Source organism: Vanellus vanellus (genome assembly GCF_965231255.1).
Source record: "Vanellus vanellus genome assembly, chromosome: 2".
NCBI classification, from domain to species: Eukaryota; Metazoa; Chordata; class Aves; order Charadriiformes; family Charadriidae; genus Vanellus; species Vanellus vanellus.
This window is the reverse complement of record NC_138906.1, coordinates 98,382,790-98,397,076: the sequence shown is the minus strand read 5'-3', so window position 1 is coordinate 98,397,076 and position 14,287 is coordinate 98,382,790. Positions and strand designations below refer to the sequence as shown.

The following is a 14,287-nucleotide window of genomic DNA, read 5'->3' as shown; positions in this document are numbered from 1 at the left end:
CTTTACAGACCAAATGTCACCAGTATTGGCCTGATCCACCAGATGTAATGGAATATGGCAGCTTTCGTGTCAGATGCCACTCTGAAGATTGTACGATTGCTTATGTTGTTAGAGAAATGGTGATTACAAATGTTGAGGTAAAAGCCCGTTATCTTTCATTGTCCCCCAGCAAGCTGAGTGAATACATGTATAGATGAGTAGATAGAGGCTCTGTGTCTGAGCATGTACATCTCTGTGTGTGAATATACACGTGTGTGTATATATATACACATTTTTACAAAAAGAATATATATTATATGAATCAACATAGTATGATAATTTCTTTAGAGCTTCTTCAAAAACATACTTTTTAAAGTTCTATATACATTAATACGTTATGCTGTGCAGGTACTGTAATAAGCTTCATAAAGAAGTTTAGTGCTTTTGTGTAAATAGTTTTGCAGTTGCTGACTCTTCACAAGTATTTCGATTTCAATTAGAGTTTTTTCTAAGTAATTGTGCTCTTTCAAGGATGAAATATGGATCACTTGGTTAATGGCACATGCAGCTAGAACAGCTAAGAAAAAAGTGAATCATAATAGTGTTGTTTTGAGAGAAGATGGAGAATCTCACCAGCTCTTTTTCATCATCTTTAGTCAGATTTAAAAAAAAACAAAACTATATATCTCAATTAAAATATGTTTAATTTATGTAAGGTACTTACATTCCTTAGCTGTTAGTACTTTGTTAAAGGAAGCATTATAAAGCAAAGAGAAAGTTAAATACATGGAATACTTCTTGTCTATCAGCTTTTGCTGTGAAATCTGTGTTCAGATCACATCTAGACTTCCCACAATCTGAATACAGGGGATGAAGTTTGGCTTTGTTTTTAAGTTGTCCTACATTTCCTATGCATTTCCCTCTTCATCTCTTTTCCAAAATTCTATGATCACAAGTATTTTCTAAAAAGATGAAGGTTTGTGCTATCAGAAGACACATGTGTAAGAAATCACTGTGTACTGACCAAATGCGCATTTACAGTTCCAATACTAGTCAATCTTTTAAACGTCTGTATAGTTAGGTAGATTTTTCCTGTTACTAGAATTTCTAGTAGTAAGAAAAAGGAAATATCTGTTTTAAAATATACCATTTAATTGACATTCTTACAGCATGGTGACCAATCCTTTAGTGTCATAAATTTGTGACTGAAGCTGTCACTTGAAAGTGCATCCAAATTTGTTTTAATGTGATTAAGATTTCCTTTGTAGTCATAAACATGTGAGATGCCAGTACTTAAAGGTTTTCCAGTTAAGATGGTTTGCAGTGTTTCAGTTTCTAGCTATGAGAAACCATCCAATCAGGGAGAAGCGGTTCTGTTTTACAGCCCGTTAATCTGTTAGTGATAAACTTGAAGAAATTAGCAGAAGAAATGAACCTTATTAAAGCAGTACTGCAGAGTATATGTAGAAAAATTTTTAGTCCCTGTCACTAAAATTAGTTGGTTGCCAATTAACTTTGGTTAGCTAATGCTTCACATAAATATTAGTTTACCCTTTTCAAATACTTGTTCTTTCTCTTGGTATTTATCGAAACAGTACATAATTTTGAGTAAATCCAGCAGTGACTGTACTCAGTATGTGTGTTCACTTCAGATGTCTATTTACTAGTGTATGATAAGTCAAAATTCTAATGGGAGTGGGGCAGTCAGTTTTTTGTGGTTTTGTGGTTGTTTTTTTTTTTAATACAAGCTAATTCTTTTTGAGTTAGAGGTTGTGTGAGAATATGATGTGCCTTTGTAGACATGTTAACAGATGTGAAAGTTACAAGGATCTTCAAATGTGTAAGCTGTCTCATGATAGCTCTCAGCTGAGAACATAGTTTCTAGTGCAAAGGCATATGCTTGCATAGATTTCATGTAGGTTTGACAAAAGCATGCTAAAGCTAGTCCTAGGTGGATGTGTGTGTGTGTCGGGGTGAAGGCAAGGTTGTTTTGAGGGGGTCTTTTATTTTGGTTTGTTTGGTTTTTGTTTTTTTCACTAAAGGGGAGTTTATTTGTATACTTAAAGTGGCAACACTCAAAAGAACATGCAACATTGAGCTGTCCATACAGTAAAAATATGACCCTAATAATTGATAGCTCTGAGTGCATTTGGCATTTCAGATGGAAATGTAGTAGAAGATGTAGCTTGTTAAAACATAGCAAAAGAACTCTCTGAAACACTGAAGTATCTCCTAGTTTTCCACGTCATTTGACCTGCTTTCTTAAAGCTGACCAAAAATATTCTTCTGGAGGCATCTTGTGTTTCAGTAGACTTTGCAAAGCTTGATATGTACTAGCTCTCATAGATATTATTGTTGTATTCTTTGCTGGATAGATAAAATGTCATCTGAATTCAACCCGGGGTTTTATCATTCCCTGAACTAATGTGAGCATCCTTGGACCGGTCTTTCTGAAGACAAGTAGCTTTAATAGTAAGATGGATAAAGCTTCCAAACTCACAAGAGACTTGATTTCTGTTGGAAAGGCATATTTGTGCAAGAATTTTCTGTGAATTAAGTTGCACAGACTTCAAATCTGCTTTTAGGGGAAAATAGCTCAAAAGAGACGTTTATGAAATGATGCCCTTGGCCTTTTGTTCATATATGTTCAGAAGACTTGAGGAGCAAGAAACTTTGTAGGATTTTTCTGATGCAGTTTTTAACTCAGTGCTTCTTTACCTGTAACTGAAGAACCTTTGTAAGCCTTGTGAAATGAAATAAGGATTAATTTCCTGCCTTTTCTCTTCAAGAACAAGACCAAAAGCTCTCTGGTAGCAAAATGAAAGAAAAGCAAATAAAACACTAAGTTTGTTTTTTTTGAGGTTGGGTGTTTGAGTTTTTTTTTATTTTATTTTTAAAAAAAGCTTCAGAACACTTTGGGGACCAGAACAAACAGACTAAAGGAAAGAAATGGTATAGTGTGAGTGTGAAATTCATCATGTAGTGCACTACTTTGTAAAACAAGACAAATGTTTCTTTTTAATGATTGAAAAAATATCATGGGAAGCCTGAAGCAAACTTTCATTCAATTTCCTGTTATGCCTTGCAACATATCGTTGCCCATTAAATCTCATTAATTTCATTCAGTTATGTTTTGAACCTTTTTATTTTTTTACTGGTTTCCCAGTTTCACCTGACTTTAAACAAGTTTTTTTTTCTTCATATCAGTTAACTGTGACTAGAACCCAGCCGTGGAACTTGGCAAGGCTGTGGAGACAATACTTGCTGAAGCTATTTATTCACATAATTTTGAAGAACAGTAATTTTGAAAGGTTTTTTTATTTTTATTTTTATTCTGCTACATCTTATGTTAGTTATTGCCACACCGTGCTAGTAGTTTCCGAAGTGCTCTGTCATTCTACCACCTGATTTGCTTTATTAACTAAACTAAATCATTCAAACAAAAAAAAAAATCAAGATGTTTAAAAATTGATTGCATTTCATCCTTTAAAGACAAGTTATACCATTGCTGTAATGAATGACGAGTGAGCACGAGAGAGCACTTACCTTGACCTGGGTTGTTTACAAAAGGTAATTAAGACAATTCCTTGTATCGTAATGTGAACCGTTTAAAGTGATTGTGTAGACAATGACAATGCAAATAGAGGGATTTGGGGAGAGAAGCTTCTTTTTAATTTTAAAGCTATCACTTTCTATGGATATCACAATGATGGAGGGAATGGTTCAGAGAAAAAGAAAATAAATTGATGCAGCAATTCAAACAAATTGAAAATTAAGCATAAGGAAGGGTATTACTGTTTGTTGAAGGGAGGTAAAATTGTCAGATGAAGAATGACTGGTATCTTTCTGTTTGTGAATGACTGGAATGTAGGCCCCGTAGTGACTGTGTTAAATTCATATTAGATAAAACAAAGGCAGCAATGTGAATGACTATACTGCCAGCACTTTCTACTATAAACAGCTGAAAATAGAATCTCTCTAATTTTTACACATTTTAGTTGTTTGGGCTGAGGCTTTCCATGCCATTTGAAGATTGCCAGATACACGTCATACAACAGTTTGTTGGGGGGAAATGTTGAGTTTGCTCATATTAAAGATTCTTGGATTGTAAAAGTTTCAGCAAAACTTCTGCACATTAAACAAAACCTTGTATTTCCTCTTTCCAAGGAAATCTGTATAAATTTGACCATATCATAAATGTCTTGAGCAAACCTCTCGCACTGCAGAGGTATTGTAAAGACTGCTCTGAAAAGTATCTGCACTGAACACGTTCTGTTCTGTCAAACGCTGTGGTAGAAGAAAACGAGCTGGTTTTGAATACTAAAGAGCTGAAGAACAAAAGTAGATTAAAAGTGTTATGGCAAGAGTGTACAGGGCATAAGGAGGTGGGAAGAGTGGCCCAAACAAATGCCAAATGCCACTGCCAAAGTATCTACTCTTCAGAAACTAGGCTTTAACCCTGATCAGTCGCAACTTTAAAGGTATACTTGTGAAGCTCACTAGCAAAGAGCATACCTTTTCCTGCTTAGAAGATAATAGGACCATTTCAATGTTCATGTCACCCTACATAATGAAATTTCTTTTCTTTTCTTTTTATTGAAGATATCATAGCCTAGACCAAAGAGGACATTAAATCAAAAAGTCAAATGCAAAATCAATTGCTTGGATTTTAAGAAAAGTTAAAATTAACATTGACTTTTCAAGCCTAAATTTCCTTCTTTCGATATGAGTATTATCATTCTAAGCTCTGTGTGTTCTTTTTCTGAAAAACATTCGATTCTGTTATTAGTCAGGGGAGAGTCACTTTAGGAGAATGAAATGGGGAAACCTTTCTTTTGATGCAATTATAATAAACCAGGCTGAAAACTGCAGAAAAATGAAGAATGGATATTTTTGTGGCTGGAGGTCTTGACAATGAGATTGTTGGCAGACTTACTAGAAAAGATTATGTGTCTTTCCCCTGTGTTCTCGAGCAAAATCTAGGATGTTAGCTTAACCACAATGAAGTTCATTTTGAGGTAAGATGTCTTGAGTTTGCACAGGAGGAGTAGGTACAAGTAAATCTTTTTTTTTTTTTTTTTTTTTTTTTTTTGGCTGATGCCTTTGCAGCAACAATAACCATTATCAGAAAGATAGTAACAAATACCTTGAAACAGATATGATGTCTTAGACCTCTGTAGCTGCTTGTCGCATAAATGTAGGTCAACACTGTGAAACAGCTAAATGTCGGCCAAATGTCCAATGAGAAATTGGGCAAATTGCATAATCCAGAAGTGTCACTGGAGTCTAAGTTGTTTGGACTCATTTTTTTGAATCCACCATTTTTAGGCTGATTTGTGGAAATGCCAAATTCATAAATTCAACTGAAATCTCTCTATGTGAATGCAAAAACTTAAATATGTTTGGAACAATAAGGTGTATAATGTCAAGTTAGGCAAAAATAGCAACTGGGCCACGAGCAACTCCTACTGTCTCACTTTCTGTAAGTTCAGACTTATAAAACAGGACTATTAAAGCCAGATTTCATAAAGATAAATTCTACAATGATCAGTCATTAGAATGCTACAAAAATAACTGTCATTGAAAACCTCAGTGCAAAAAAAAAAAAAAAAAAAATTCCGAGGAAAAGGATTTAAGCTGACTTGCAGAGAATAGCGGTTTGGACAGCAACTTCAGTATAGTCAGAAGCTACCTCTTATTTTCTATTACCGGGTTTGTATAAAGAAGTGGGCTCTGGCAGAAATAGTGTGTTTAAAAATAAGCATTGTTAATGGGACATGCACAGTGCGGGTAACTATGGGACCGGTAACTGAATCTAGCACTTCTTTTAAAGTATGAGTGCTAGAGTTTAGTAATCGTGATGGTCTTTTATTTCCATGTTTGGTGATATTTGGCTGACGCTTTCTGAATTTAAAATCCACCTTTCATTATGAGTGTAAAGGCTTGAAGATTTTATATTAAAAAAAAAAAAAAAAACAACACTAAAAATAGCTTCAAAAAATCTGGACTTCATCAGAGTACTAATTTGATATCTTATGCATGAGACAAGTATTAGAATTAGAAAAACTAGTTCTAACGTATATGAATATAGCTACTGTTTACAGTAGGTTTAACTTAATAAAAAATGTATAAAAAAAAGTATTTTTAAATACTCCTGCATTTTGAAAAGCAAGTGATATAATTATTAAGTTTTACTAATTTGAATCATCTCAGCTCAGCCAAAAGAATCAAAAAAAACCTGATTATATCAAAACACAACTAGAAAACTAGATTGAAGCTTGAGGCATGCCTGGAATAATTAACAAACAGCTATGTTGATCTCTAGGGATGAATAGGGCCCGTAACAGAAAATGAAGATGATCACACCAAGAGGAACAGCCTTGAGGACTAAGTGCATGCTCTTACAGTGTATTCTTACTCTGAATAAGTCTTATGTAACATGCTTATTGTACTTAATGTCTATAAACTAAAAAGAATGCAACTTGCTATATTTGAGCCTGAATTACTGATAAGTAAGAATTAAGTTAACTCTTTCCTCTTCTCTGAGCTTTTAAAATGGCTTTTTGTGCTACACATTACCGTCAGTGGTTCTCAGGTGTGCCACTGTCACTTTTCCATGATGCATGGCTTGAAATTTTTTAAGCACATGGAAAGTGACTGGATACTCACTCTTGGATAATTTTAGAATGAATCAAGTCTTTGTTTCACCTGAATGCTGTAATTCAAATGTCTCTGATTTAAGAGAATCAGCTGAAACTGTTACATGTAATTGCTGCGTTATCTCATTTCTCTTTTGAAGAGGTTCTGATTAAGCACGCGCAGATTTGCAGAAGAGGACTTTTTAATTACATTTTCTCGTCATGTCTTTGTATTTTTTCAGTCTGTGGTATTTCAGAAAAATTTAAAGTGTAATCACTTGATCAAGCTCAACTACATAATGGCAACAAAGCTGAGTAGAAAAAGGCCATGCTTTTTCTTGCAGAGATCCTGGTCATTGTGGGTTCTTCTGATGAGCTGGATGATAGATCCCAATGGAATTTGTATTACAGTGTGGGCTTGGTCGTTAAAATTAGATTACATTGTCTGCTTGGGTTTATGCTAGACCTTTTAATTGTGATTGCTCAGACTCTGTCTTTAAGGAGGAAAGTATGAGCTGCATTTATCTGCATGTCCTTGGTGGCAGCTGTAAATTTCTGCAATTACTTTGACTGGAATAATTGCATTTCCTAGGACTCTACTTGGTACAAAGGCAGTAGTTATTCTGTCTTCAGTATCTTACTAGCCTATTCCCTGGGAGTGGAACCACTTCCTCAAGTGGAAGAGGAAAGTAAGCTATTGAGGGCATTTAAAACAGGTCATGTATTTCAGTCGTTGTGCACTTTACGTGAAAAGGAAAAAAAAAAAATTCTTAAAGTCACTGGCATCATGAAAACATTCTTGCGTGAACCACTAGGGAGAGACTAGCTTTTATAGACTAATACAGTGATCATAAAATCATAGAATAGATTGGGTTGGAAGGGACCTTTAAAGGTCATCTAGTCCAATCTCCCCCGCAATGAGCGGGGACATCTGCCACTAGATCAGAATGCTCAAAACCCCATCCAACCTGACCTTGAATGTTTCCAGGGATGGGGCGTCTGCCACCTCTCTGGGCAACTTGTTCCAGTGTCTCACCACCCTCATTGTAAAAAACTTCTTCCTTATAGCTAGTCTAAATCTTCCCTCTTTTATTTTAAAGCCATTACTCCTTGTCCTGTCGCAACAGGCCCTGCAAAAAAGTTTGTCCCCATCTATAAGAAAGCCCCCTTTAAGTACTGAAAGGCCACAATCAGGTCTCTCCGGAGCCTTCTCTTCTCCAGGCTGAACAACCCCAACTCTCTCAGCCTGTCCTCATAGGAGAGATGCTCCAGCCCTCTGATCATCTTTGTGACCCTACTCTGGGCCTGTTCAAGCAGGTCTGTGTCCTTATGTTGGGGGCCCCGGAGCTGGATGCAGTACTCCAGGTGAGGTCTCACCAGAGTGGAGTAGAGGGGCAGAATCACCTCCCTCCACCTGCTGGCCATGCTTCCTTTGATGCAGCCCAGGATAAGGTTGGCCTTCTGGACTGCAATAAAGTGATAAAGGAGAGAGTTTTATTTCAATAGGGTGTCAAACATTAAGTCTAGTAATGGACATCAATAAAATGCAGCTAACAGTTTAACTGTTGCTAAATGTGTAGAAAAAAAATAAAGGAACAACATGAAGACTTGTCGCAGTTGGTAAAGAGTGAGACATCCTCACTGCATGATGCAGCAGAGCTCAGGAGTGTCTTAGGTTTTTTTCCTTCCCCCCCTAATCATTGGTTACATCTGTAACATGGCAGTTGAGCCCAATCTGAAGGCAAAGATGATTGAGTGATTTCATAATCAAAGTTAACAAAGAGCTAAACTGAAAGAACTTCTGTAAAACCATTTTTTTAGGTATAATTGAATGAAAAAAGAGCTCTTCATACAACAGAATCTTTCAACTAATTAAATTGCTTCCATAAAGAAAAATGTTCTTCTGTGGGTCGTACAGAAATCATTCATATATGTACAATGAATATGTATGTATGAACAATATATATATTGTTTTCTAACAGAAATCAGAGTTAGCAAATCTTGCAGGCAACTTTATAATATAACAATCTGTAAGTACACACATATGAATATTTAGAACAGATCTGCAGCTGTACTTTGGGAGATTGATTTGGATGGCAGAATGAGACAAAAATGGCATTCAGGTTTTTTCATGGGAGGATCTAATGTGCTGTATTGAATAGGTGATATGCACCTTACAGAATTGAACCAGTATGCAAGCACAGGATTCCTCAATGATATAGTGTATGTATAGTCTCATTAGCATCCTGTTGAGCTGCAATTGTGTAGTCCCAAGACCCTTCTATTTTGATGATGTTCTGAATAGTTCTTATGCTGTTTCAGCTGTTTCTTCCATTCTGTTCTAAACTATTAAATAGGACTATTATGCATAAGTCTTGTAGCGTTTTACCTCAGGTCAATCATTGATAGCAAAGTATAATAGGTCAATAGTCAATAAATTAAAAAAAAAAAAAAAAGAAAATTTGTTTAGATCACAGAAGTTAAGCTTGTTACCTTGTGTATTTAGAAAATGTTATGCCCTTTGCATGCTTTTTAAGAACTATGTGTTTATACTTTATTCTGAATTTTAAAACAGCAAACATTTTCTGTGTCATGCATACCTTACAGCACCTGCAGAATACACTTTCTGTGAAAAGTATGACTTGTATCTAGTATACATCAATACAGGAGTCATAACACTTTTTGAAAACCTTATTGTATTTTAGACAGAACAACAACACACCGTCACCCATCTCCAGTATGTTGCTTGGCCTGATCATGGTGTTCCTGATGACTCCATGGACTTTTTGGAGTTTGTGACCTGTATGAGGCCAAAGAGAATAGAGAATGAGCCGGTCCTTGTTCACTGCAGGTACTTGTGTTTTAAAATTCTGATCATAGATTTGCTTCAGCCTTAGAATAAGCATTTGCTTTGAAAAGTTTGTCTGCAAGACAGGAGATTCCTTGAATTAGATGAAAATGTTAAACTGTGCAATACCAGTGGTCACTGTTGAAGGCAGAAGCACTGGTGCCGTATCTAAAGTATGAGTTTCTTTTCTCTCCCTTTATCCTGCATCCTTTTAGTGAAATGGCTTAGTTACATAATTATCACAGAGCTGATAATCTGCAATGTAAATTGTTCTCCATTTTTATCCTCTACCACTGTTGTAACCTCATTTGAATGGTACTGCAAAGTTGGTCAATTTATTTTCTGCTGTTCAAGTGCCTGTCAAGAAGCAGTTAGCTCTTACCCTTTTTAGTCAAAAATACCGAACCAGTACATTTATATTTGTAAGCAGTTATAATTGTTAAAAATCCATTTACTTTAAGTGAGGTTTTAGTTTTATTTATATAAAAAGTCTATTTTTTTAAAATAATCGGCAGGAAATATTACTGAAGTTGCTTTGAAGATAAGCTTTGCACTCTGTTCTAATTTTATTAGGTCTTCCTGTAATTTCTAAGGCTATTTAGCATCCTGGTATTAAGACTGTGATGTGACTCTGGTGCATTGCAAAAACCTAATTTTATAGACTATTTTTCTCTTACATTTCACAGCGCTGGAATCGGTCGCACTGGTGTATTGGTCACTATGGAAACAGCTATGTGCTTAATTGAAAGAAACCAACCTGTTTATCCGCTGGATATTGTACGGAAAATGAGAGACCAGCGAGCTATGATGGTGCAAACATCAGTAAGTGATGGAGAGGAAGCCTCATTTTCTGTATATATACTGCACTTGACCAGTTTTAAAACAGATCCAAAATTTTTTTAAGTGATCTAGTTGTATGAGTCTTCAGTTTCCATTATATTTCAGGCTTCCTACATTTAGCATAACATAGCGTGGTGGTAAAGGCTGCTTTGCATGTGAGGTGTGTATATAACTTTTTTGTAAATAGTTCTTACGTTGGCATTAAAAGATAATTGATTTCTATACATTGCAAGTCGTTAGAATGTACAAAGTCAGAGTTGCCCAAACCATCTGTTCATGGTCTTTTGTCTAAATTCTCTTCAAGAAGCTAGAATATTTTTTTATTTTCATTCTAGTACAGAGCCTTATAGGAAGTTATTAAACTGAAGGTAAAATTGTTTGTTTTGTGGCATGATTTGAAAAGGGGAAGTGGCTTTTCAAGGAGGCCCTTTAGGAATAGAAATTCGATATTAACAATATATGGGGCTTTTTCTTGTTTTGTTTTGTTTTGTTTTTTTAAATTGTGCCACTACTGCAGTTTGGAAAAACAAAGGGCAAGAAAGAAATTCAGGAGAGCTAAATGCCAAATGGAAGTAAAGGGGTTCAGACCCACAAAGTTAACAGTTGAATTGGGCATTTCTGTGTCATCTTCAAAAGAAAATGCCTTGGTTTCCACTTGATCGAGAGAAGGAAGGAGGTAACTTGAGAAAACTATTTCTATTCATTGACAGATTGATGACTGCAGGAGCTAGCATTATGATTGACTAGATGGGGAAAAAGTCTTGTGTTATCAAAGGGTGTTAAAGTGTCAGGAATTAGTTGTGTGTGTAATATTGGAGTGCTCTGTGAGCAGAGATTTATGCTGCTGGGACTCTTGTCAGTCACTGCCATATGAGTGTACTCTCTGGAAGTACATTGGGACTGTATGGTAGAGGAGTGAGTTGTCTGAACAGTCCCCTGCCTGTTCCTTGCAGAAATAGAAACTGAGCTTTTGACAAAGGATGTCATGAGGTTAAGGAAGCTGAATGTTGACCTCTGGAGTTCTACCTGTCTACGCCCCTCAGTTTCTAAAATGAACTGAGCAAGTCCAAACTTTCTAGAGGTGGTCATCTCATTGAGAATCAGACATGAGAACCTGAAGTAAACTTCAGCTTGCCAGAAGGCTGAGTCTCCTGTTAAAACAGAAATCAGCAGGAATTGTCCTGGCACTCTACTGTTTGATGTAACTGAAGAATATGGGGAATAGTGATAAATACAATGACAATCATACCCTGAGTGTGGAAAACTGAGTATCTCTAATAAGATTCTTTACCTTGCTTGCTGTGTTCCACAGTTCACCATCAGCGCAATCAGGAGAGAGATGATCTGTAGCAGCAATACTGTGAAACTAAATTCACTTACTATTTCTAAAGTATGCAGGTACTGTTGTGAAAAGCCAATGAGCAGAATTTGCATACCATGCAGTAAATGAGACACAGAAGCAAGCACTCAACTGTGAGAAAGCAGAATATCAGAGAGCTGCATGTTAACATTTTAATCTATCCTGGGTGCTCTATTGCATTCCCATGCCTGTATTCCAGCTAGCCCCAGTGCTCATATTTGATATTCAGCTTAGGGCTCCTGGGGGAAGCCATTAGGGATTGTTCGGTTGTAATAGAGGGATTGTTCAGTTGTAGTAGCCTTGCCTGAAGCGTGTTCAGCTGCCCTGTGGGAATTGTGTGTGTGCTCCAATTCTAAGATGATACACATAGCCCGATGCATTTTATGACTTATTATCAGACAGGGCATACTCAGTAAGTAAGAATGGACTCATCAGGGCTATTAACTGGTCAGTTTAGTGCCTGCTGTTAATTATGTGAAAACTGTAGTTTCTCAAAGACCTGCAATTTGGTCACCAGGAACAGCAAAACAAGAGCTTTGACCAGAATAATAAAGCTACAACAAAAATTGTGTAACTTTATGGCCTTTCATTTAAAAAAAGAAAAATAAAAAAAAGAAAAACGAACCATTATGTTCCATTAAGGAGAAATTAGAGATACTAAGCAATACGGAAAGCAGTCCTCTAGGACGTACATAACAGAACCTAGTTATCAGCTGAGCGAGCAGTAAGAATACATGCAACAGATAAGAGCAAAGAAAACAAGTAGTCAGGGTCTGAGTCAGAGGAAGCAATGCTGAAGTGCTCATTCTTATTTGTTCAGTACCTTGATCACACAAAGGAGTTAACAGAAGTATTGTACAGAGAGCTAAATATCACACTTGGCTTGTTCAGGCAGTAGAAATATGCAAATGACAATAACAAGAGAAAAGTCAAGGTAATTAAGAAATAAAGACAAAAGAACAGAGTGATATTGAATGTGGGAGTAGTTGACTGAAGGGTTGAAAGAAAAGGCAAGAAAATCAAGATGCAGAAAAGTTTCCATCCCCCAGTTTTCCTTAAGGTTTTTTTGTACATAAGAGAAAATGAATAACGTTCCTGAAGACTGATATTTAAATGCAACCTAAGGTCCTTCACAGTCCAAAGGTTATCTTTTAGCCCTGTCCTTTGGGAGATATTGGGGGAATGTTTTCAGATGCTCCTGAAAAGTTGACATACAAGGGCAGCTGGGAGAACATTTCAAAGGTGTAAAAAAGGATTTAGAAAATGCGAAGCTGCACTTCTCTGACATGGAGCTTTGGAGAAAGGTGTTCATTTTGGGGTTTTGACAATAGTGAAAAGTACTTTTGGAGAAGAGGACAGGTATGCTTTGATCTTTGTAAATTCTTTTAAATTTCATCTTGTGTTGTTGGGATTGTGCTAGTCATAAAAATTTATTCAAAGATTTTTAGTTCTACACTAGTCCTATTGCTAATGTCTCCTTGTATCACTTTTCAGAAAGAGGCTCAGTCTAATTGTTTTTAACAAATAGGTACATCACAAGATCATGGAAGAAATAGTCTTTGTAATAGTATAATTCATAGAAGAAACACTAATTAATTTGTGAAGACTTTATAACAACTAAATGAGCTCAAATTGTTGTGTGACAGAACAATTAACATGGCTGCTACTATTCAAAAATACTCATTCCAAAGGTTTTGATCCCATGCATTTTTGGTTATGTAATTTGAACGTGTCCAGTAACAAGTAACTTCAGGATTGTCAAGGTTAGAATACTTGTAATAATCAGATAACAGTACCAAAAAAATAGATGAGGTGCATACAGAACATACTTAACTAGTTGAACTTAACATCAGAAGAATCATATAATTTTGCATAGTTTTTACAAATAAATTCTATTTCCTGAGACTTAAGTGCGTGTTCTTTTAAATTTGGGGATCCTGTTTTCCTTGGTGTGGGATTTTTAATGCTTGTCCTTCCAAGAGTAAATGTTACCTTTGTTTACTGTGAACACAGCCAGGAGAGTTGGATTTTCTTCTTCCATCGTTGTATCTCCTCTGCTGTCATTGTCCAGGAGAAAAGGAAGCAGTGGGACTGTTAGTCCTATTAAATACAAGAGTTTAACTGCATCCATAAATGTTGTTCTTTTTTCTTTCTTATGCAGAGTCAATACAAATTTGTTTGTGAAGCTATTCTTCGTGTTTACAAAGAAGGATTGGTTCGACCACTGGATTCCAGTTAGCACAGCAGTGAAGGATGAATTCTTTTTTCCCCTAAAAAGACTGCTCTTTAAGTAAAACAAGGGCTTGTTTCTGAAAGCAACTAGAATGGACTTAGAAGCCCATGAAAAGACAGAGGAGCACATTTGAACTGTGGCACTTTAAATTTCTTGAAGATTACTAAATCATGTACAGTATAACGAAGTCATGTAGATAAATATATGAGAGCAATTGTGTGTAATATGCTTTATTCACATAGACACCATAAACAATCATGGAAACCTTAATACATATCTTTTACTGCCTTAAAACACCCTTCATTTTTTAAGTTACAAAGGTCCTTGTGTTTCTTTTGAAAATGCAAAAAGAAAACTAATAGTATTGAGATGATTCAGCTTAAGAAAGT

At 35.9% G+C, this 14,287-nt stretch overlaps 1 protein-coding gene across 3 annotated transcripts in view; it reads left to right on the top strand.

Moving 5' to 3' along the window:
* The window catches only part of PTPN3 (protein tyrosine phosphatase non-receptor type 3), a gene marked incomplete at both ends in the record, with an annotated part of 98,765 nt that extends 84,861 nt beyond the window's left edge, over positions 1 to 13,904 (top strand). For all 3 annotated transcript variants that reach the window (XM_082480036.1, XM_082480035.1, XM_082480037.1), the window contains 4 exons: positions 9 to 137; positions 9,323 to 9,468; positions 10,152 to 10,287; positions 13,827 to 13,904. In XM_082480036.1, the coding sequence (XP_082336162.1) occupies positions 9 to 137; positions 9,323 to 9,468; positions 10,152 to 10,287; positions 13,827 to 13,904 (489 nt within the window). The remainder of the gene's footprint in view (positions 1 to 8; positions 138 to 9,322; positions 9,469 to 10,151; positions 10,288 to 13,826) is intronic.
* Between the last annotated feature and the right edge of the window lie 383 nt (positions 13,905 to 14,287).